We start from the raw sequence: 25,124 nt of genomic DNA on the forward strand, positions 1-25,124 counted from the left end.
AAGACTTTTATTTTGAAATTCCGCACGTGCTACCTTCAGATTGGTTAAAATGATCTTGGCACTTTTGTTTGCTTTCATTATATAAAAATACTTCAGTAAAAAAAAAAACCCGGAATACTTTATTCGATGCCTCAAAATGTGTAATCAGTTTTATAGCTTGAATTAATGTTTGCATTGCATGCGATACATCAGTGTACCTCGAAAACAGGGTTGCCAAGTTTGTGTAACTGTGAACACTGTTTCAAAAAGAAAGGAAGAAAACAAACAAAACAAAAACAGTCTATAAAAGCAGGGCCAAAACCTCCCGTCGAACCCTACACACAACCTCAAAGTCTAACCCGACTATAACTACAGCAATACGCTCCATTTCTAACGTAGATTTATGAACAAAAAACATATCTTTTGCGACATTCCTTGCTTTATGTAGGCTCTCTTCATTAAAAATGCTATTAAAAGTAGACCAGTTAACTATTTGTGGTGAACTGGTTTTCATTATTTTGCCGTCAGTTAGTGAATGATTTGAAAGCAAGCAAATTATTATATTTCAAAGTGTATATTTTAATGTATGTACAACCCAAAACCTACACCCAAAGCGTAAGCAACGTTCGCCACAAAATCGCGGATCTGGCAACACCGCTCGAGAGCTTCAGTCATGTGACATGAGTGTCAGCTGAAGTGGATGAAGGAGGATCTGATAGACCGCCATGCTAAAACTGCTCGAAAAATTATCTCCAGCAGAGTGTCCTAAAGTAGGTAACAGAAAGCGAATTGTGTGTTGTTTTGTAAAGTAACTGTACTTGCTTTATAATGTGTAGTGTGTAAATATATTGTTGCAGGCAGTCCGTTTCGAAAAAAGAGATGTATATGGAAAACGAGCCCTAGCATACGACATTAATAAAGACTCATTAAACCAATTAAACTATTTATTATTCGTGTCAATTATAAGTGGAATCAATCTTCTGACCCACTGAGGTGTTGAACTTGTTCCTGCTCCTAAGGGGTTTGCAGGAAAACCTAAGATATTTTCCTTGTGATGTATCCCATGTATTATATGCAAAGTAATTAATGAGAGCAAAATAACTCATGAGATCAGAGTCTCTTTGATTAGAGTTACCCTTTCCTGGTCTAGCCATCGTATAGCTTTCAATCAATTAATAGTTTTTCCTCTGATGCATATAATGAATAAACCTAATGTTGTTACTGCTTGTCCAGCTCCTGCACAGGGTGGTGGATGGGCTCTGTGGTCGAAGTCTCCCAAAGCGCATGGAGTATGGGGAAACATGGAGTCTACTGGAGTGGGGAGAACTGATCAGCTCACTAACCAACATCTTCCGAGTCGCAGTTGGGAAGAAATGCTCAGACCAGGAGGTTAAATAATCTTACATGTTAAAGATAATGCTTTGGCTTTAAATTAAACTGTATTGCCAAAAGTATGTGGACTCCTGATAAAACACACCTACACTATATTGCCAACAGTTTTGGGACACCCCTCCAAAATACTGAATTTAGGTGTTGTTTTTCAGGGGTTGGGATCAGCCCCTTAGTTCCAGTGAAGGGAACTCTTAATGCTTCAGCATACCAAGACATTTGGACAATTTCATGCTCCCAACTTTGTGGGAACAGTTTGGGGATGACCCTGCAACATGACTGCGCACCAGTGCACAAAGCAAGGAACTAGAGAGGAGACTGAGAGCCAGGCCAAAACTGGGATGTCTGCCTTTACATGCACATGAATTTCATATGGAGCTGTTTCACCCTTTGCAACTATAACAGCTTCAACTCTTCTGGGAAGGCTTTCCACAAGGTTTAGGAGTGTGTTTATGGGAAATTTTGACCATTCCTCTAGAAGTGAATTTGTGATGTCGGGCACTGATGTTGGACGAGAAGGCATGGCTCGCAGTCTCTGCTTTAATTCATCCCAAAGCTGTTCTATCGGGTTGAGGTCAGGACTCTGTGCAGAACTGTTAAGTTCCTCCATACAAAACTCACTCATCCATGTCTTTATGGACATTGCTTTGTGCACTGGTACACAGTCACGTTGGAATGAAGAGTTCGTTTTACTGGAACTAAGGGCCCAAGCCCAACCCCTGAAAAACAACACCTGAATTCAATGATCTGAAGGGGTGTCCCAAAACCTTTGGCAATATAATGTATATGAATTTTTATATACCCTTATAAAGTTGGTCCCCTTCATCCAGTAGCAACAGCCTCTAATTTTATGAGGCTTTCATCTAGATGTTGTGCTCATTAAACCACAAGAGTATTAGTGAGGTTAGTTGCTGATGTTGAATGAAGCCTGGGGCACAGTCCAGTTCATCCCAAAGGTGTTCAGTGGGGTTGAGATCTGGGCTCAGGCTACTCTATTTCTCCCACTCTAAACTTGTTAACTATGTCTTTATTGACATTTGCTTTGTGTTCAGAAGCATTGAGCAAGTTTGAGCCTATTTGTTTCAGTGAAGGGATATTATAATGCTAAAGCATACAAAGACATCCTGGTCAGTTGTGTTAATTGGGGGAAAAACACATATGGGTGTCAGCCAAGTGTCCACAAACGGTTGGTCATATATTGTAACTCTTTCTTTCTATATATATATATACACACACACACACACACACACACACACACATATGTATGTATGTATGTTTGTATGTGTGTATATATATATTTATATATATAATGATCTGTATGTAAAAAATACACTGCCATAACATTAAAACTACTGACAGGTGAATTGAATAATGTTGAATTTTAATCTCTTTTAAAAAGGGGAGGGATATATTAGGCAACAAGTAAACAGTCAGTTCTCTTAATGTGATGGAAGCTGGAAAGATGGTCAAACGTAAGGATCTGAATGACTTTGACAAAAAATGTGATGGCTAGAGGACTGGGTCAGAGCATCTCAAAATGGCAGGTCTTTTTGGTTGTTCCCAGTATACAGTGATTAGCACCTACCAAAAGTTACAGGTCCATGAGCACCCAAGCCTTATTGATGCACATGGGGAGTGAAGGCTAGCCTGTCTGTTCCGATCTCACAGAAGAACTAATGTAGCACAAATTGCTGAAAAAGTTAATGCTGACTATGATAGAAAGGTGTCAGAACAGTGCAGAACACAGTGAATCACATTATGGGGCTGTGTAGGCTGCAGACTGGTCAGAGTGCCCATGCTGACCCCCTACAAAGGATGTATGAGCATCAAAACTGGAGCATGGAGCAATGGAAGAAGGTGGCCTAGTCTGATAAATCAGTTGTTTGTTTGTTTTTTGTGGGTCTCTTGGTTGGTTTGCAAAATTACCAGGGAAAGTGAGGGCACCAGGATGGGAAAGAAGGCAAGGCAAGACCAAGAACACTCCTTCATGGCAGGTCTTGTGGAGATCAATGGGTCAGTGCCTTTTTCTTGGCACAAGGGGGTCCTACACAGTATCAGGCAGTTGGTTTTAATGTTATGGCTATTCAGACTTTCCAGGATGAATGCTTCATTATGATGTAAACCTTCTTATTACATGTTAATCTCTTAGACAGTTAATTTTTTTTTTTGCTTTTTCGTGTGCACGTGTGTAGGTACAGGAAATGCTGGGAGATTTGGAATCTGTACATGCAGAGGCTATTTTGCAGTGTGTGCATGCCAGGCAAGAGGAGATCAAGCAAGCACTTGTGGACAGAACCAACAGAATCTGCAGTTCACAACTAGATGACTTCAACTGGCAGCTAAAAGTACGCACAGTGTAAAGTTGTCCGGTCTAGGGATTCAATGTCCAAATTGGGCCCAAAAAGTGTCAATATTTTGTGTGGCCACTATTATTTTCCAGCACTGCCTTAACCCTCTTGGGCATGGAGTTCACCAGATCTTCACAGGTCCTGGAGGCCACTGGAGTCCTCCTCCACTCCTCCATGATGACATCACAGAGCTGGTGGATGTTAGAGACCTTGCGCTCCCCCACCTTCCGTTTGAGGATGCCCCACAGATGCTCAATAGGGTTTAGGTCTGGAGTCATGCTTGGTCAGTCCATCACCTTTACCCTCAGCTTCTTTAGCAAGGCAGTGGTCATCTTGGAGGTGTGTTTAGGGTCGTTATCATGTTGGAATACTGCCCTGCGGCCCAGTCTCCGAAGGGAGGGGATCATGTCACAGTACATGTTAGCATTGATGGTTCCCTCAATGAACTGTAGCTCCCCAGTGCCGGCAGCACTCATGCAGGCCCAGACCATGACACTGGTTCTAGGCAATCTTCTTATAGCCTAGGCCATCTTTATGTAGAGCAACAATTCTTCTTTTCAGATCCTCAGAGAGTTCTTTACCATGAGGTGCGATGTTGAACTTCCAGTGACCAGTATGAGAGAGCGTGAGAGCGATAACACCAAATTTAACACACCTGCTCCCCATTCACACCTGAGACCTTGTAACACTAACAAATCACATGACACCAGGAGGGTAAATGGCTAATTGGGACCAATTTGGACATTTCCACTTAGGGGTGTACTCACTTTTGTTGCCAACGGTTTAGACATTAATGGCTGTGAGTTATTTTGAGGGGACAGCAAATTTACACTGTTATACAGGCTGTACACTCACTACTTTACATTTACAGAGTGTCATTTCTTCAGTGTTGTCACATGAAAAGATATAATAAAATATTTACAAAAATGTGAGGGGTGTACTCACTTTTGTGAGGTACTGTATATATTGTACTTGAACATTGTTGTAAAGCTTGCTCTCTGTGAGCCTTTGAATAACTTTCCAGCAGAAGATTGCATTTGGCTCAGTTACACAGAGAATATCCATATTGTGAATCAGCCAGTATCCATCTTTCTGTTATCAGGATTATATAGAAAACGTAACAAAATGTGGTCAGAGCAATTCTCGCCCTGCTAATTAAGACGATGATTAGGTTGATCAAATAGCTTTCTGTTTCTATCTCATCCCACCCTTTTTGTCTTTTTAGCTTGCATTATCCAGCGATAAACTGTCATCCTTAAACACTCCTTTACTGAACCTCTGTCTTGACCTGACGGAGAATGGAATCCAGAGAGCTGTAACCATAGAAATGAACAAAGAAGAGCTAAACACACTCATCACCACATTAGAGGCAGCTAACAAGGTACCCTTTTTCTCTCACATGCATCATTTCTCAGAATTTGATCCTTTTTGGAGCTGCACACTAGCATGTTTATGCCTGCACTCACATCACCTCTAACACACTGCGTACTCTCACAGGTGATGCTGCAGATGAAATAAACTGGAGCTGTCACTGTGCAAGGACATGGATCAGGAGCGAGGAAACTGCTTTTAAAGGACACTGCTACTGTGCAAACAGAAAAAAGAAAGACAAGGATGAATGTGTGTATCTGAATTTGTGTGTATTGAGCCGAGCACATGAGGAGGTCGCCTCAGTAAATAGCTGTGACTCAGTGCCTCCGTTGGTTGTATGGTGTTGACTAAGGCTTAGATCATTATGTTTAACCGCATTGGAAGCGGACTGATATAACAATATTTGCTTCAATTTTCTACATTTCATTTGAAAGAGACATCAGTAGATTGGTATGTAAAAATCTGCACCTTCTTCATGCGTTTTTAAAAATGAAAAAAATCAGACAAGCCATTTCCCTGTTCTAAAAGGTGAATAAATATGGAAGATGATGTATAGAATTGAACACTGTTCAAATGAGCGCATGTCAATTACTGAAGATTGAAATGAATGCACATTAACCTAGTCAAAGCTCCTGGTAGATAAACCACTGCTCATTGAGGAGTAACAGATAATAATTAATGTGAGCAGAGCCTGTAACAGATAATTAATGAGAGCAGAGTCTCTCTGATTAGAATTTTCTTCATCGTTTCCCTTCCCTGGTCTAGCCGTCTTTCGGGTTTCAATTAAACTGTTAGTTTGGTTAATTTTCCCTCCTCTAAGGAGAACCCTGGCTGTATGAGTATGTGATGGCGAAGGAATTGATTATTAAATAAACTACTTTTTTTTTTTTTTACTATTCTATCCCTTCAGCAATTTGCCTTATGCTACATAGTTGAGCTACTCAGCCAAAAAAGCTTACTCTTCTCATTCCCACTGAAAATCTGTGGGGGAAACTTAAGGCACTCTTTTCCAAGGGCTCTTAAGAGGTACTGTATATGTTAAATTATACTCTGATGATGGGAAAAATTTATATACTAAGGAAGGGAAACGGCATTCGACAGACACAAGTGTCTTCTAATATGTTTTCTCTTTAAAGCTACAACAAACAAATCACAATGGCACTAGTTTGGTGAAATATTTTATTTGAATCCTTCAAGGTTTCTCATTGTTTAAGAGGATTCTTAAGAACAACTGTGCTTGTGTTCATAACACGCACACATACATACACGCTCATTGGTCTCACTTGTGTACCGGTAGCACACATCCTCATCAGCACGGGAGCACAAAGATAAAAAGCATGAATTCAGTTCACTATGCTATATAAACAGCTTTAAATGTTTTAAATGAGAACAGCATTGCCTTTAATCAGTTTTTGGCCTTTGCTGAAAACTCCGGTCATCAAGCATTTCTACTGAAGTCTTATGTGTATGCATTGTGTATGTTGTGTTTAATCAGAAAGTGTACAGACATGTTGTAACTGTGTGTGTGTGTCTGCTCTGGATCATGTTTCAATAATCTCTTATTGACTTAAAGAGCAGAGGTACAGTTACCTCACTGAGAATTAATTACATGGATACTCCTCTCCAAGTCAAAGATTGTCACTGATATACTGGAATGTTCTATTAGCTACTAGCATGCCTATGCAATATCTATACTTTTAACATATAGCATCTTAAAAGCCCAACTAACCTTGTCAATATGGAAACCTTGAGTTAGATTTGAGTTAGAAAAGTTCATTCACCGCAGGTTTTCTCTCTTGCTTACTGCTTGACCCTGTCAAATATCACAATTTTATTTCAAAGGCACACATTAAGCCTGAAGAAATAACAGCAGGTTGGTTAGATCCTGTCTGCATTTTGGCCTTTCTCTTTTGTTTTTGAGGTGATCCTGGGTACCACACAAGTCACAGTGAACATGTTAAATATAAAGCTTAATATATGTACAAATTAAGGGTTGACACTCAAACCACAGGGTTGTAAAGAAACCAGAACCCAGGCTGAATTCATTCTGAGCTTGTGGTGGTTGAACTGAGACGTTTTTACCCAGTGTGAAGCAGGGAATTTAAGTCGAATCATGCATTTATGAATATTGTGATGTCTTTCAGTGTCTCTTTCTTCAGCCTTTTAATTTGACACAAAAAAAAAAAGACTTGGCTGCTGTGCCATGTTAAGAGTATACAATAACCCATGGTAATGTTTGTTAGTACAAGAAATTATGACAATGACTTTTTTTTTTAAGTACCTGACTTCTTAATTAAAGAAACATACTTTTACACAGGTTTTGTGAAAAGATTTAAAATATGTTTGTTTGTATATATCCCTGCTGTATTTTCAGCTAATTTGTCATCATGTTGTAAAACATGTACAAGAGCTAAGTGTGGCAACTCTAAGGACTATCTAATGCGCAAATATTTAGTGCACCAATTGTGTATTAGCACATGGGCCGACCTCCCAAAAAAACCCAACCCAAACTGCAGTGTCCTTTAAGTCTAGAATTTCCCAAAAGAGTGCAAATATTTAAAAGGCTGGTACATAATGTTTATTGGCTAAAGCCATATTGTCTGACTTTTAAATGCTGCCTACAGCTGTATCTGTTGTTTGGGCTATAGTGCATTCTTGCACAGTTAAATGCAGCACCATCACACCCCTGTAGTCTATTCTCACATGAAGCAGGGGTGATAAATAGAAAGCTCTAATCAGAAACTAATAGTAATTACATTATCTAGATGACTGTATAGCTTATATATGGCAGGAGATCAAATTAAATTGCAATTTTAAATAACCCCTAGGTTGAGAAAGCCTGACCGGATCTGATAAGTGGAAGCTAAGTTGAGTGCAGTACTGTCCCCTAGTGGACATAGTAAAGCCAGTAGACTAGGTTGAAGAAAGTGTAGGTGATGGGAAAGATGACACGTGACCACTTGTCGATGGCATTCACATCTGTCAGGTCTGGAATTTTCACCTTAAGCTGAGATGCCCGCTTCCTCAAGCGACTCTTCTTGTGCTTGATCGGCCGCTCGAGGGAAGCAGTCGGCCGGCCGTAAAGGTCACAACCTGTCAGGGGCTTGCGGTATTGGATGCTGGCACTGTCATAAGAGAACATCGTATTCCGAGGGTCACCAAGACCACCGAGCATCTCCGCCCCAGTGAGGCGAAGGTCAAGATTGGTAAGGGGGATGTTTCCATGGGCATCCACCTGAGCGAAAGAAACAAGTGGAGGTGGGGTTTAAGATAGCAAAGTTGCAGGAATACGTGGCACTGCTTTTAAAAAGACATCAGGTCTTCACCTGGATTTTGTTGCTCTCCAGTCTGCTCTTCTCATTGTTGCTCTTAGCAGCTTTTTCTGCCACTTTCTTCTGTAGGTGAGGACCTCGGCCGAAGAAAATGTAGTTAACAAATGCATACTCAAGCAGGGCAAGGAACACGAAGACAAAGCAGCCCATTAGATATATATCTATGGCTTTTACATAGGGGATCTTGGGTAGCGTCTCTCGTAGATGGGTGTTGATGGTAGTCATGGTCAGTACAGTAGTGATTCCTACAGAGATACAGTAAGACTAAATATAACTTGCCTGAGGTTATAAAAGAGAAGAAAATGGGAATAATACGGAAATGTAATTATCATGTAGTCATCAGGTACTTAAATCTGAATTCATTAGCATGCTTTATGTGATTAATGCAGCAAGCCATTTGTTGTATTCACACACACGCACACACCTAGAGCTACCCGTGCTGCAGAAGCATCATAATTAATCCAGAAGGAGACCCAGGACAGGATGGTGATCAGGTTTGAGGGCATGTAGGTTTGCAGGATAAAATATCCAATGTTTCTCTTCAGCTTAAAGCTCAGGGACAGACGAGGGTATGACCCTGAAAGGGGTGGAGATGAGAGCAATGTCTGTGGGGCCTCTCTTAACAAACACATTCTGACATGTTTTGGAAGCTATAGATATTTTTAAATCCAAACCTTTGCTGGTCAACTGCTGTAATAACACTATTTGATACCAAACCAGGAATTAAATTATACACAATAGTAATAAGTCACTGTAGTAACATAATTATTTTTTGTTTTGACCCACTGGATATTTTCAAATTGTAACTGTAATTGCATTAATTAGAGAAATACTATCATGCTATTTTCATTTTCCTACATTTAGAAAAAAAGTAGCTTTCATCAGTTCATCTGATTTCTTCTAAAGAAGATATTTAAATACAGTAGATGACAAACTTTAATACAAAACTATACAGACTGTTTCCTGTTTATTTCAGTAAAAAAGTCATTTAAAAAAATAGTATAGAGTACATTTTTTAAGCAATGAATTTGAGACAGCTGTCAGATGTACTTTACCTGTTGCAAACACCACCTTCTTAGACAAAGTTTTATAGTCAATGATGGAGAACTGTGGCAACTCAATGTTGTCTACTCCAGTCACTGAACTTCCCTCCTGCCAATAAAACTCAATGTCATCTGTGGTATACCCATCTGAGAGAGAGAGAGAGAGAGAGAGAGAGAGAGAGAGAGAGAGATTTTCATATTCATAATATTGAATCTGAGTGGAATAAAAAGCTGTTGAGAACATTATGAAGTTGTTATGGAGTCATTACATATAAAAAATTTTGTTACTTATAATGAATACAAACAGTAGCAGCTAACAGAGTACACTGTTAAATGAACACTGGGGGGGGATGCTTAAGCCAGTTGTACCTAATAAACTGCAAAGTCAGTGTATATTGGTCATTGCTAAGTTTTCAGGGCAGAGCAAAGACGAGAGGTGCCAGCCAGCCGTTCCCACACTTTCTTGTCTGGGCACTAAATCAGTGTGATTGCACAGCACTGAAATAGTGCGAACAGCTCAGTGAGAACTCCTCATTTAGAATAAGCTGACAGGATTTTCCCTCCCTGCAGATTTCTGCTACTTTTCTAAAAGGGAACACAGAGCTCCAGGACATTAGAGTTTAATTACAGAACAGAGACTTGTTATGTTTCTTCATCTTCTGCCTGCAGGGGTGTCATAGGAAATCATTCATAGACATTTCTTAGGAGTTTCTTTTCTTTTAGCCTTAAAATACTCGTAAGACACATGAAAACAGAGCAAAATAGAATATATACATATTAATAATATACACGATAAAAAAATTAAGCCTAGCCGTTATGTTGAGACAGACCCAAATACCCTAGATGCAAGACATTGTAAATATTTTTTAAACATTAAAACTAGGCCTACTTCCTCACTGTAGACACCACAAAAGCATAAAGAAAGAATGACAAAAAGAAACTGCAAAGTTAATTAATTATGTCAATTATGATCACATTTTGCATAAAGTAGATTAACAAAGAGTTTAAATACAGTAAGTGTTTAGTGTTCTTCTCCAAATGGCTGAAATGATGAATTTTTAGTAATATGATGTCTCTTGTATGTTGCAAGTTGTGTCTTAAAGACGTGACAAGACAACAGCCTCACAGCTGTTTTCCCCACAGAACAAACAGCAAATCACAACCACTGTCTAGCAGGCAGGCAACAGAAAAGTTCTTTGTTGTATAACAGCCATTAACATCAAAAAATGTTACTAAAAAGTGATTTGGCCATTCTTTGAGAGAGAAAAGCACTCATTCAATATGCTATCTACACTTTATGGACAAAAGTATACAGACACCTGACCAGCACGGCCATATGTGTTTCTTCCACAAATCATTGCCACAAAGTTAGAAGCACACAATTATATTGTGTAGGATGTTTCTGTGAGCTGTAGCATTACATTTCCCTTCACTGGCCCAAACCTGTTCCGGCATGACAATTCTCCTGTGCACATGAAGGTTTCATGAAGGTTTGAGTGGATGGTGTGGAAGAACTCGAGGGTCCTTCACAGAACTCTGACCTCAACCACAATGAACACTTTTGGTATGAACTGGAATGCTGAAGTGCCACGGGCCTTTGGGCCTTGCATCGGTGCCTAACCTCAATAAAGCTCCTAGATGAATAGGAAAATCCCCATAGCTATGCTCCAAACTCTAGTGGAAAACCTTCCTGGAAGAGTAAAAGCAACAGCAAAAAAAAAAAAAAAAAAAAGGAATAGCTCTGGAATGGGATGTTCAAAAGCACATATGTATGTAATGGTCAGGTGTTTCCCAAACTTTTGTCCATATATGTAGTGTGTTAATATGCAAATGCAGGCATCTTCCATACAGGCATGTAATCATAATTCACATTATAATTCATTTTAAACAGTAGATTTTAAATGTTAATTTCTAGACAACAGCTCAGTATAAAAAATAAACTACGTTCATTCTAAATATTGTAAATAATTGTAAACATTTTTATTCAGTATAGAAAAATAGGTCTACTTCCTCACTGGAGACACCACAAAAGCATAAAGAAAGAAAAAGAAAAAGAAAAGATCTCGCCTCAGTCTGGGCTGCAAAGTTAATCACTGATGAGACGTATCAGATAGTTATTTTTAAGATGTTCATTAGATTATTCACTGGAAATACAATTAAAGAAGGATCTGAAACACTCAAATATGTAATAAAGTGCAACAGTCTTAGGCTACCAAGATATTATTTAAACAAAAAGTGAAAAGTGTACACTTTCATATTGTTGCAGGCCACTTTTGAGATATAAATATGTGCAAGTTGTATAAATCACAGTATATATTATAAATTATACTGCATAATGTAAACCTAGTGTTTGGTCAAACAAAGAAATCACACAAGTCTGCAGAAAAACAGAATCAAGATCATGTTTGGATGAACTAGCTAATCTCTACAATAACTACACAACTCTGTAAATAAGAGAATTGATATTGTTTTAGTTGTTCATCACACCAAATAACTTTCTTTTACTGTTTACTTATTTAGAGCATAGTCAGTATAAGACATTTACACAGTTCTGTATATTATACAAGCATAGATAACATGGATCCCAATGAGGCACTAAAGAGATTTGACTGATTGACTGGCACCACAAAAAGTTGACAGTAGACAGTCAATTCTTCATATTAGCCATTAGAGCTCAAAGAGTTGAACATATTAGGGTTGGGTTATTGTGACTACTTTGTGATGAGCACTAAACAAGACTTACAGCTCTCAATCTCCAGGGTGCAGTTCTGTTCATCCAGTGGGTACCTCCGCAGGTCCATCATACAGGCTGCTGTTGTAGTTATCCTAGTCAAATGAACACCAGTATATCTGAACACAATTCACTGAACAAACAGTTGTTATCCATTAAAAACTGGTTTGAAGTGAAATGCTCAAGTGGTAAGGTTTTCTATATTTACAGACTGTGTTGTTCTTATACATAATATACTTGATAAATAAGCATATAAGCAATTCTGACCCAACAATTATATTCACCTGATATAAATATTACCTCAAACGCTGCTCACATCTTTCAGCACATCATATTATTACAAGAGACGCACATCTGACAGCCCTTCCCTCCTCCCTCTGACTCCCCCGTTATTCTGCACAATCTCCTGCTTTCCATCTCTCTTTCCTGTGCTGGTAATTGCCTTCACACCATCTCAGTCATTGCTGCCATCACAGTGAAATATCACAAGTTAGATCTTAATTATGGTGTGCTTTAATCAACACTGCTGTAGACATTCAGCAACTGACTCTTGCACATAGCAAAACTTTGGAAAGACTTTTTTTTTTTAGTATTTCAGCTTCAGACAGCTCCAGATGGTTCTGTGTATAAAATAAGCCATGCTGCTAGACACATAGCGCAGAGACACACCTAGGAACCCACTCACACTAGCAACAACAAAACTGTTATCCCCCTGTATTGATTTGTTCAGAAGAACAGAGACAGTTATCTAATCATTAATTACAAATAAGTACATACAGCACTCTAGCATCTGTTAGTGTCTGCACCTCTATTAACAAGCCCAGATTTACTAAAGGTTTGCATATATATAGTATATAAGCAGCTTAATCCATTGTATTTAATTGAATTTAATTTGACTGGTGGCAGAGAGAAATAGACTGGACAAACTAATCAGGAGGGCTGGCTCTGTTCACGTTGTTGTTGAAAGAAGGATGTGGTCAAAACTCCATTCAATCCTTGACAACTCTTCTCATCCACTACACAGTGTGCTGGTTAATCAGAAGAGCACATTCAGTCAGAGACTGATCCCTGCAAAGTGTAGCACTGAGCGCTTTAGGAAATCTTTCGTCCCTGTGGCAATTAAACTGTACAATTCCTCCCTTGAAGTGTTGGGACATTTTCATGTGCAATTTCATGTGCAATAATCAATAATGGGTGCTATAGTAATTATGGGCCTTTCGTGCACATTACAATATCACCATTATCTACCATGTACAATACAACTTTACCATTATTACTTATTAAAATTATCACCAATTTACAATCCTTGAGTGCAATATTACAGTTCAAAACTATTATTTGTACAATATTTGTACAGTATTTGTATTTATTTATTCTATTTTATGGTTTATATAATGGATCTTGATATTTCACATACATTAGTTTTGCATGTTTGTTGAAATGAATATCCATTTTTACAAATTTCTACCCTAAACTCCAGTGAGCAGAAGGTGTCTATTTCAATGGATTAATTAAGCACATGCATTGTGATTTACTCCACCCAAGTGTCACTTGAGGATCACTAAGTGTGTGTGCAAATTAATACACCAAAAGGAAGTAAGTGTGTTCTTTCTCAAAGCTCTGAGTTTCATATCACCTTTCATTTGGTGACCTAGGGAATATGCGCCATTAGTGTAGCTGAGAGGTCTTCGCTCACCATATTGAACACTTCCCTACCATGCATGCAGGGGCTTTTGTGGGTTTCCCTTTATTTCCTCTCATATTTCTGCCAGTGTCTGCCCATTTTCAGGGCCCATGACCTCTGTCCAAGAAGGAACAAAGTTCTTATCTCAAAGCAGTAAGCTTAATGGGGTCTCATATTGATGTCTCAAGGCCAGGAAGTTTGTTCACTCTTGAACAAAGGTGTGTAAAGGTAGACACTATAGTTCAGAACAAGGGGTTCTACTCAACTCTCTACTTCCTTGCTTGAAAGGAGTACACTGGGTTCTGCCTGAATCTAGACTTGAGAGGGATGAACTAGTTTCATGCTGAATTTGGAAACCAGCAAAACAGGAGACACAATTCATTATTGTGAAGCTAGACTGACTGAGAATGAGAGTCACTCTGTCATTACAATGCATAGAAGACATTATTGGCTTACTGATTTAATCCAGATTGCTTGCTATATGTTGTATTAGCTCCTGTCAAGGACAATAGGCTCACTGTCTTCAGCCACAGGGTGTTCCCTTGGGCCTTTTGGAATTAAGGGGCTTCCAGGAGTGGTCTATCAGCCTGCAGCTAGACTCTAAACATCCTTGTCTCAGCAAGTTCTAGCTCAGTGGAGACAAACAGCTTTCTCACTAAAAAGGAACAAGGAATCTGTAGAACGCTACAGTGAGATTAAACCATATCAACAAGCTAGAAATGTTGATCTGCCCATCACTACGTCTTACTAGTTGTAACATTCTGTATGATTTACAATATATTACTAGTTCTTACGGTCTGTTACATAAACCTGCACCTGTTGGTGAGAACTGCAACTTAGCAGTCCAGGAAACAGTCATGAACACAAGAACCTGGGCTTTGTATATTGAATGCTGCTTGTTATATTTAGTATGTGCCCAACAGTACTCTGTTGACTTGACAGTGGTTTTTCATTCATCAGATCAATTGCTCATCAATGATGCATGAAAGATGAAGGGAACTCTGCCATCTAAACAGAGACTAGCAGGTGGCATGAGTCCAGCATCTCCAAATACCTTTTGGGCAGTGCTAAAGTGGGTCAGATCCTCATAATATTGTGTCATCGGTTATCTTAGTGATAACTACAAGACCTCTGGAGCTGAGAAGGTGTGAAATAGAACATTACTATATGTAAATATGTATATAAGCACAATGTTTTCCCTTAACCACAACAGAGACGATTAAGCATAAGCCAAAACCTCACTTACATATTGTTTCACCTTTCTACTTTATGTGTAGTGTTATTTATGCAATTACTCACTGCAAACTAGGAATAAAATTTATAAGAGAATATTTTATCACTTTTACAATGGGAAATCTGAACTGATTTATTTCACTATTAATATCTCTAATACTGTTTGAAAATTTTGTAATAAGGAAATGACTGTGAAATTGAACAGAAACTATATGTCCTATTTCTAGAAGTAAAATTTTTATTGTCCAAAGAATATTAACTACAAAAACTGTATTTAACTCCATCTGACATGAGCAGCTTGAAGAGAGCTTGCTTAAGTAGGGCAAAGCCGGCTTCATCTATCAACAGTATACAGGAACCATACAAACTCTATATGACACACACTCACTAACTCCAAAAATGTAATATTGGGAAAGCCAGGGGAATACTGCTTGAACTAGAACACGCATATACAAACACTGCAAGCACAGAAATAAAGAGACACTATTATGAATACTGGAAATAACTGACCTGAACACAGCCAGTATACCAGTTTGTTCAGTAAACACCCCTCCACTAACCTGAGGCCATAGAGCACAGTTCCATCTGGATGCAGCCGAATCATGCGGTTCTTGACGGTGACACCATGAACGAAAGATTTCTTGTCATTTATGAAGTAAGTGTCAGGCACCCAGAGTTGATCTGCCACACGGTTATCCAGCGTCAAGTTCAGAGGAATCCCTGTGTAGGACAGGCGTTTATCACGCCATGATTGCTGGAAATACATGGTGATGGTGTAGTCCTGCAGAAAGGGCACACATACATTTGTTTGTTTTTATCACAAACTGTTGTTATATTTCCAGTTGATACTCATGAAATGAATAACCTGACCACCTAATTAACTGATCTAACAATCATGCTGGTAAGATCACTGACCCTAAAGATGTCTCTATGCTTTATGTTCTATGAGGTTGGTATATTATCAGAATATATATCCTAATCCATACCTGAGTTAATGTATTTTGTTCTTAATTCAGATAAACTTCACAATGGATTTAACTTCAGTAGCACACACACACACACACAGATAGAAAATAGCCCACAAAGATTGATGCCATTTCACACATATCTGAGCTTTGATATTTGATCTGTCTTATCCCTGAATGTATGTTTCATTCAGAAATCTAGTCTGAAATGGTATGGAATTTGCATATTTCAGCTACTTGCATAAGTGGTTTCTCACTACTGTTATAATGCAGACTGTTCTTGATAGACATGTCTCCATGTATAATCCTCTTGTATTTTTTTTGTTTCCTTCACAGTGTTCTGGGGAAACTGGGTTTCTGCCCCTGAGCAACAAATTTCTTTGCCAATATCAAATCTTGAGTTTATATTTTATTCTAAACTGACAAAAGCAAAGGATTAAAAAAAATGGAGATCATGGAGATCATTTGTGAAGTGCATCTAGGTCTCTAAGCATGGCCCAAGGGGATGTTTCTGAATCCACTGAAAATGTTTCAAATGACTGCTGCTGATCTGGAAAGGAAGCTCCTGCACTCCCTCCTCTTTCACTTTATCTGTGCTGCCATACACACACACACAATACAGAATAGTTTGCAGTTTACAAAGATGCTTATACTAGCAATTCAGAGCACACCTTAGGGGAAACAAAGTTTCAGAAAACTTTCTGATTGTTGGAGTTGTAGTCATGTAGGGCTCATGCATTGCCATGTAAGCAATGGATCAATGCTTTCTTTATTGTACAATAAATCCTCATGCGAAACATTTAATCTGTAATCTCAAACTATGGCCATATTTGTATAGCTGATCAACTCTTAACATTTAATGTGTAGGAAACAATATTATGCTTGCCAGTCAGATCTAGCTAGATCCGCATGCACTTAAGATCCTCAGATGGCCTCATCAATAGCCTCACTTAGAGTAACTCATCTGCCAGTGCTGTACAACAATGCAGAGACATGCTGACAAGAAATACACTCAGTGACATCATATCTTTTTCAGATATGGGAAAGGATTGGCAGCATGCTTTGCAAATGCCAAGTCAGCACAGTGCCTATTGACTTGGAAGATCTAGACATCTGTAACAGGGCACACTGGACCACAACTGGCCTTAAAATCTACTATCTGCCTTTCTTCTCTTACTGCTGATTCTTTTCAAGTTGCACAGAATTCAGCAACAAGGCCATAGAGCGAGTGATTTACCAACTGAGGAACAAAAAATCCTTACTCATATACCCACAGGCAGAAGCCGTTCAAAGAAATCTATGCCCAATCCCTAAAATATTAATCTTTCTTCGGGGACTGCTTGACAGCAACAAGTCCCTGTCTACTCTAAAGGCGTAAGTGATAGCCACTACTCAATGTCACATTAGATAGCATCTCCTTTGGGGCTTACAAAATTGTTTAGACCATTTCTAACAAATGCCTCTCTGTGCAAGATGTGAAAAATAAGTTACTTATAAATCAGTTGTATTGTTTATTTTGGCCTATTATTCTAAAAATGCAATTAGACTGAATTTGTGCTTGTTTGACACAGATATTTAATTAAATAATCAGGGTCAGCCATGTGTTCAGAAATTATATGCAGCCACATAAATTCATCACAAGTTACTTGGGGTAAAATCCCTGCAAATACTGCAGTGTACCTTTCTATGACCTACTTTCCTAATTTTGACCTAATTGACCTAATTTTTCAGCAACCATCACAGTAAAGACACCACACTCATCTATTAGAAACAAGTAAACTAGAGAGGTACAGGTAAAGGGCCCAAAAGGGTGAAGCCATCAAACAGACACACACACACACACACAGACCAACAGTTAAAAATTTAAAGCTCTGTTGGCTTGTATAGGATGAAGACCAAAGTCTTTCCCCTCAGCAGTGCACTTTGATATGCCAGAGATCGAATGCATCATGAAGCCTGGTTCTGAAACAGCAGCATTATGCCATGTGTTGGGTTAGGGTTTGGTGTAAGGAGTGTATAATAAAGACAAATGCTGAGAAAACCTTTTAAAATAACTCAAACTATCTTCAACAAATGCAGTCAACAAATGACTCTTGTCAATAGAAATGATATTATTATTATTATTATTATTATTATTATTATTATTAACAACTCACTCCTGTCTGGTCTCTACATATTATCAAATCCCTTCAACAAATCCAGAATGCATCCATATGACTTGTTTCAGCATCCTCATGTTCTCCCACATCATCCCATTAATGCAATCCCTTCACTGGCTTACCTGAAAGCATGTATCAAACTCAGCTCTGCAACCTGTTCGCTTTCAGCCTCTAGCACAGCTCAACTAGACCCACCACCAGTCAGGATACAACAAAGGCATGCATCAAGAATCATTTCTGTACTATAACTGACCTGCCCCTGGGTACCTTTAAACAAACACTAAAGACCAATGTCTTTAACAATCACTTCATTGAGCACTAATTAAAAAATTGTACTGTCTGTATTGCTGTAAAGAACGAAGACAGAAAACAGTGCTGAGAAAGTTGAAGGGCTATGTATATCAGTATAAAAGGCATCAGTATAAACGGTTTGCTTAACATTCTAATGGGAAAATGTATTAAAATTATATAAATACCCAGTTACTAGACAGTGCTAAATCTTGGTAAGTTGCTGTGAACATACTTCCTGTTACATTTACAACCAGAACTAATCCCACTAATCATATAATCAACTTGAACACAAATCTATCCAGATATATTTTTTTACATAATAACGCAAAGCATGTGCAGTCTAACATTAATCCACTGCTGTAGATGAGCTGCTCTACCTGGAGCCTCCTTGCAAAGCCAACATTTACTCTCTAAAATAACTAATGCATGACCTCCTTCATGGAAATGGCTCTGTTCAGACTGCTATCCATAATTCACTAGTACGTCTTTTCCATCATGGGATGATGAGACACCTTGTCAGAACAGAAATATACCTATGGCCTACACAGTCAAAGAGCCAGAGCACCTCAAAGACCCACAGGCAGCATTAAAAGTTGCCGAGGAGATATAGTTGATTTAAATGTTTTTATGTCCATTGTTCCCAGGACAGATGTACTATCTTATCATCCCTCAGTTTTCATTATTGCTGATATGTATTCAGATGATCTTTGGTAATATTAGGACAAATTCTACAATGCACACAAGAGATTTTGTGCTGTTATGTCTAACTGATGTGTATGACACATGACAGAATATTATCGATCAGAGGGAATATACCAGTAGCACAGAAAACCAAACAATACTTTCTTTCCCATCATATCATTAACAACAAGCACTAATGTAGGTCCTGATCTACCACCACACTCATCATATATAATGTTACCATATAATATTAGTTCTAAACCATGAACATCATGTATTTAAGCATAATGATGCCTGATTTAACTGTTATTATACTCTATAGCTTATAGCTATGACACAAGTTCTGCAAGTTTAGGAGCGCTCCTGATCTACTTATGCTGGACCCCGGAGACAGACTGCACTACACAGCCACTATCATGCACGTCTGACAGTCCTCATGAACACACACAGATATAAATAAATAAACTGAAACAAACATACTGTATTAATGAGCATACAGGTATAATGAGCGTCTGTGTGCTACTGCGTTACTCACCATGTTCACCTCAGACACCATGTCAATGCTGGAGATGTCAATACTCATCCCCACGTCAACCGGAGGACCTGCGAAACGCAATCCATCAAATCTGTAACACCAAATCATCATTCCTCACTGCACGATCACTTGCACCCACATCGACAGGGCTTTTTACCTGTGCTACACAAGTTCATTACCTCCAAAATCGGGCCTGAGCCTAATGTCGTAGCCTTTAAGCAGTTTGTCCACGGTGACTTTGACGTACGACATGTTGCTGGGTTCATTAACCCTACAGAAGAACAAAGTGATGTTGGATAAAATCATGACAGAGAGCAGAGACAAATGTATACGTCTGCGTACGTGAGTGTGTGTGTGTGTGTGAGTCTTACCTGTGTGATATCGGAGTGCGGCCGAGTGTCACGGCCATCAGCACGGGCAGCATCAGCAGCGCCGTACGCCAGCACTCTCCAGCCCTCCACATCGCGCAGACACACGGAGCTCACGCCGTCCCAACTTCCAAAACGGTCCCGCAATTTCAAGCACGCAGCGATGCACGCACGACGACGTGACAAGCATAAATATGCAAAACAAAAAAAAGACGAGCTGATCTAAAGAAAAGCGGAGCGGAGAGGAAAGAGTGCGCCAGAACTGCTCCCGGAGCCGCCGGTGCTGAGGTGATGGAGACGCAGCGCGAGAAGTGTATCAGTATGCCGGTCAGATCCCATTGTTCCTGGCGCGGCGCAGAGTGCTCCAAGCGCTCCGGCTTCTCCGCACCTGCTTGAGCATGCAGAGAAACCGAGAAGTGCAACAAAGACCAATACTCGCCTGCTCTCTCGTCTAATCGTCACTCCTGTCCGAGGTGTCGCACGAATCACTAAAATGCGCAGATTCTGGTTATTGCTGGAGCTGCACGAAGACGCTCCGCTGCGCGAGCTCTTTTCGCGCCGTTTCTAAATTGGCCACGCGTCACGCGCACACACACACACACACACACACACACAAGAGTAAATTACTCTTTAGGACCCGGAAAAGGAATAAAAAAATCTCACGCGCCGCCTGGGGAAAAAAAGAATGCATTAATAACTCGTGGAGGCATGAATGATGAATGGAGAGAGATATCGGGCATTATTTCTGAAAGAAAACGTGTAGCTTGCCATGTGCAAAGTGATATATGGCGTATAAAAAGTAGCCAATAAAACATCCATACGGAATTTCTCAAAATTTCTACAGTTCTCAAAGATGGGTGAGGTTTACTTTAATATTAATGTTAATAAGAAGAATAACAAACATCATGTTAACGTTTTATAGATATCCGGCCAAGATCAATCACCTCTAATCGACAGTATTAAAAAATCACACCCTCTCTCCACCCTTCCCCAAAACCAACTTAGAGCTGCTCCTCAGTCCATTAGTCTCTGCCTTAAGACACGTGTTGCTGCAACTCCTGGCCTCCGAATCGTTCGAGTAAGAAAGAGAAGAACCATATCACATCCCTTCTAAGAGAGATCACTTTGTATTCTACCCCTCACAAATGTCTCCCAGTGGGAATTATTGTTTTATAACACACGAGGCACCCAGTGGCTTGTGACAGTTTCAGAAATGGGGAGCTGTCACATTTACAGCATTTAGAAGACGCCCTTATGAAGAGGTACTTACATTTATCTCTTTTATACAACCGAGGATTAAGAGCCTTGCTCAATGACCCAGCAGTGGCACCTTTGGTGATTTTGGGATTCAAGCTCACAACCTTCCGAGCAGTACTCCAACACCATAACCACTGAGCTACCACTTCCTACTAGCTGTTAGACTTTACTGTTTGTAGTTTAGAATTATGTGTTAGAAATAGTGTGTATGCAGTCGGAGTCCATGCTCTTTTACAGTTCAAGAGTGCCATCCTCTGTCGCATCTACTAACTAACAGATATAGTATTTCAATACATTAAGCCCACCTTTGCTCCCGCTTCATTAATGTTTACCCAGAGAATTATTTAGAATCCAGAAAGATTCTACCACCAATGGACTAATCTCAATGTTTGCACCATTTCCCAAGAGCTGTAAATAGACAAATCCATGCTGACAAATCCAGGTTTTATTATATTTATATTTGACAATTCATGTATTGCTTTTTTAGACTGGGCTCTATAGTAGCCCACTGATAAAGAGTGTTATGAATGTGTCAGCATTCAGTTTTTGTAGATCTAGAAAAGGAAACAAATTTTGCCATACAATTGGTGCACACACACATATAGAGGTTTTTCTTTGTGCAGTTTGAGTAATTGTCTTTCCCAACCTTAATCTCAGCTAACCAATGTGAAACCTTTTGGCTCTTTCAGCATTAAAAAAAATAAATAAACTGGTCTACATATTGCTCCTACAAATCCTATGTCATGTCATATTGTGTTTTAATCTCTAGGGGGCTCTTTAGCCAAAGGAATAGATTTTACTTCAGCCTAATCTTTGGAATATTATCCCAAAGACTGGGAGAAGGAAACGGGGATTATGGAGTGGACAATGTCTGTACACCAGAAATGTGTATGCACCAGGGTGTCCTTGTGTCCAGCAAAGGTTGAGGAAAAAGAAGACACGTGTGTTTCCCTTTACTAGTGCCTGAATCTAATAGGCTAGTGTCAAGTCTTTTGTTTGGTTTCAAAATTTTGCTGAATTATGGTACACTTTTTAATGCCAATAGCTCTCCTGCATGTGGCTTGCACACTCTGACAACATTCTATGTTGAACACAGTTACAAGGTACACTATATGACTAAAAGATTGTGGACATCTAACCACTACAGTATATATGCTTGTTAAACATCCCATTACAAAACCAATATGAGGCTGGGGATTTACCTATTTTGCCACACAAGCATTAGTGAGGTCAGAAACTGATGTCAGGCTAGGATGCCCAGGGTACGGTCAACATTCCAATTCATCCAGCACAATGGTGTTCAGTGGGGTTGAGGTCAGGGCTCTGCAAAGGCCTTTACAGTTCTTTCAGTCTAGCCTTGGTAGACCATGTCTTCATGAAGTTTGCTTAAGCTTAATAATGCTGGACAATTATTAAATGTAATTAAAATTCTATTATAGACACTTAGTGCAGTTTTCAATACATCTTTTTATATTATATATAAAATATTATATTTATATATATATTGATCTGTTCAGTCTGTCTGTCTGCTACACTCAAAAGTGGGTCTTTCAGGGCTTGACAAATTTCTCAGTTTTCTTTACATAAACATGGTTATGCCAATTAACTGTTAAGAAAAGTACTTATACTGAGAACCTTTACTTAAAAATATGAGTGAGGAAGAACCACAGGTGAAACACAGTGAGATCACATACACAGCTGTGCGCTGAAGATGAGCTCTGAGTTGCAGGGAGGGGAACTTGCAGTGAAATCACTTCAGGTATTTTGCTGCTTAATTATTTAATTATGTCGCTCTTTTTCATAGTGTTAGTCTCATTTTAACATATAAAAACAAAACAGAGGAGCTATGTCATGTGTAATGGGGCTGGCAAGTATATTTTATCACCAAATTGTTGGTTCAGTTGAAGTAAAGTTAATTAGCTATCTAAAACTAATTAATTTTACAACTTTGTTAATATTTTTTCAATAGACTTTTTAGTGTAAGTCTGTCACAGGGCACTAATTTGCTTTTTGTTTTTTTTTACTACATAGCAAATCCACCAACCTGCATATTTCAGGAAGGAAACAGGAGAACCTGATCCCTATATGTTTCAAACCCAAGCACCTAGAGTGGTATTAATATTATTACCCACTATGTCACCCGATTTTATTTCTTTTGTTGTTCTTTATATCTCCTAGCAAAAAAGCTACCACACAATAATCCAAACACAATTTCCTTTGGATAATTGACTGAAACATTTGCTATAATACTGTCTCTTACATTAGATATGCTATTTAATTCATGTCTTGGGGATGGAAAATCACTAGCCTGAGTGCCTGGTACAAACATATTTTGTGTCCAATTAGTTTCTAGGATTTAGAAACAGAAGAGGATCTTTGAATCCAGACTGAAAACCTATTTGTTTAGTCAAGCTTTTGTTAATAGCTTTCCTCTTCTGTGCAGATGTGGAGAATTGTTTGGAATTAAAAGTTTTGGTAAAATGGGATAAAAATCATATAAAAGCAAGCCAAAATAAATCCCAAATTAAAACAAATAAAAACCACTTATTCAATTTAGATAAAAAAGAGGGTGGGCTCAGGCAATGTGTTAGCCAGTTCCATTTGTCACAGGATGTTCTACTAATGCAATACATAATTACATTAGAGACAGCACTAAGTGACCGATCAGGTATGTCTCAAACTGCAATGTGTAATAATGTGCCCTAGTGTTCTGCAAACCATTTGCTTTCTGTGGACAAGCCATTCGACACAGTTGGAAGTTCATCTGGCCAAGAGTTGCCGAGACACACACACACACACACACACACACACAAATTAAACATAGCAGTTTCCAGTGTGATATGTTTGATGTTCATCTGGGTACAGTAGTTTTTTTTTCAGTTTCATTTCATTTTCTTTTCACTTCATTTCATTCACATCTAATTAATTTATCTGTACTTCTGAGAAAGACTATTTTTGCCTGTCACTTGTTATTTCAGCTGTGTGAGCTTAGCCTTGTAAGGAGCTTTGTGGGTCTCACGAAATGCAAATCAGCTCTGCCTTGCACACACCTGGTAATTTAGAGGTGATCGGCATGAAGTAACCTATGCACAAGAGTATGAAGAAAATTTCCAGTTTTAATGAAATGTTGCATGTCTGAACGGTTTTTGTGTTTAGATTGGTTTACACAAACATTTACATGCAACTTTTTTTTTTTTTATAAAAGATTAATAAATGATGTGTAATGTACTGAACATCCTCTTAACCCTTTTTTTTTTACCAGTATGCCGGTGTTCCACCTGCAGATTGAAAATCAACATTTTCAATCAGTATAACCAAGTTAATTATTTTATTGCTGCAAGTCAGGACTGATTAGTCAGGACACTGCTGGCTTTCAGTGTAAGGTGTTTATTCCTCTGTGCAGATAACCTTACACAGAATTTAGTCGCTGAAGGTAACACCAAATTTTAGATGCTTATAAACAAGCATTGGGAGCAGAAATGGGATTGATATTATCAATTAATTTGAAGATATTTTGCTTTTCCTGCCAAAACATCCATTGAGGCATGGACTCCACTAGATCTCTGAAGGTGTGCTGTGGTATCTGGCACCAAGCAGCAGAGCCTTTAAGTCCTGTAAGTTGCGAGGTAGGGCCTCCATGGATCGCACTTGTTTGTACATCACATCCCACAGCTCATCAAATCATTCCTGAACTATTTTTGCTTTGTGGTACGGCACATTATCCTGCTGAAAGAGGCCACAGCCATCAGGGAATACAG

At 39.0% G+C, this 25,124-nt stretch overlaps 2 protein-coding genes across 3 annotated transcripts; one reads left to right on the forward strand and one right to left on the reverse strand.

The window, feature by feature from the left end:
• The first annotated feature begins 656 nt into the window (after positions 1–656).
• Positions 657–7,404, forward strand: commd8 (COMM domain containing 8). Its single transcript, XM_058386039.1, has 5 exons — positions 657–749; positions 1,213–1,368; positions 3,561–3,713; positions 4,942–5,097; positions 5,214–7,404. The coding sequence occupies exons 1-5, from the start codon at positions 705–707 to the stop codon at positions 5,232–5,234; spliced, it is 531 nt and encodes a 176-aa protein (XP_058242022.1). The 5' UTR covers positions 657–704; the 3' UTR covers positions 5,235–7,404.
• gabrb1 (gamma-aminobutyric acid type A receptor subunit beta1) lies at positions 7,399–21,035 on the reverse strand. Of its 2 annotated transcripts, XM_058386037.1 has the most exons (10): positions 20,113–21,035; positions 19,921–20,012; positions 19,742–19,809; positions 15,671–15,891; positions 12,206–12,288; positions 9,475–9,609; positions 8,844–8,996; positions 8,594–8,664; positions 8,414–8,482; positions 7,399–8,322 (listed from the first exon to the last, which is right to left on the reverse strand). In XM_058386037.1, the coding sequence occupies exons 1-10, from the start codon at positions 20,202–20,204 to the stop codon at positions 7,975–7,977; spliced, it is 1,332 nt and encodes a 443-aa protein (XP_058242020.1). In that variant the 5' UTR covers positions 20,205–21,035; the 3' UTR covers positions 7,399–7,974. The 2 variants fall into 2 exon arrangements, with proteins under 2 accessions (XP_058242020.1, XP_058242019.1); XM_058386036.1 differs by having other exon boundaries at positions 8,414–8,664; positions 20,113–21,033.
• Between the last annotated feature and the right edge of the window lie 4,089 nt (positions 21,036–25,124).

The sequence above is a fragment of the Hemibagrus wyckioides genome, linkage group LG03 (assembly GCF_019097595.1).
Source record: "Hemibagrus wyckioides isolate EC202008001 linkage group LG03, SWU_Hwy_1.0, whole genome shotgun sequence".
In the NCBI taxonomy this organism is placed as follows: domain Eukaryota; kingdom Metazoa; phylum Chordata; class Actinopteri; order Siluriformes; family Bagridae; genus Hemibagrus; species Hemibagrus wyckioides.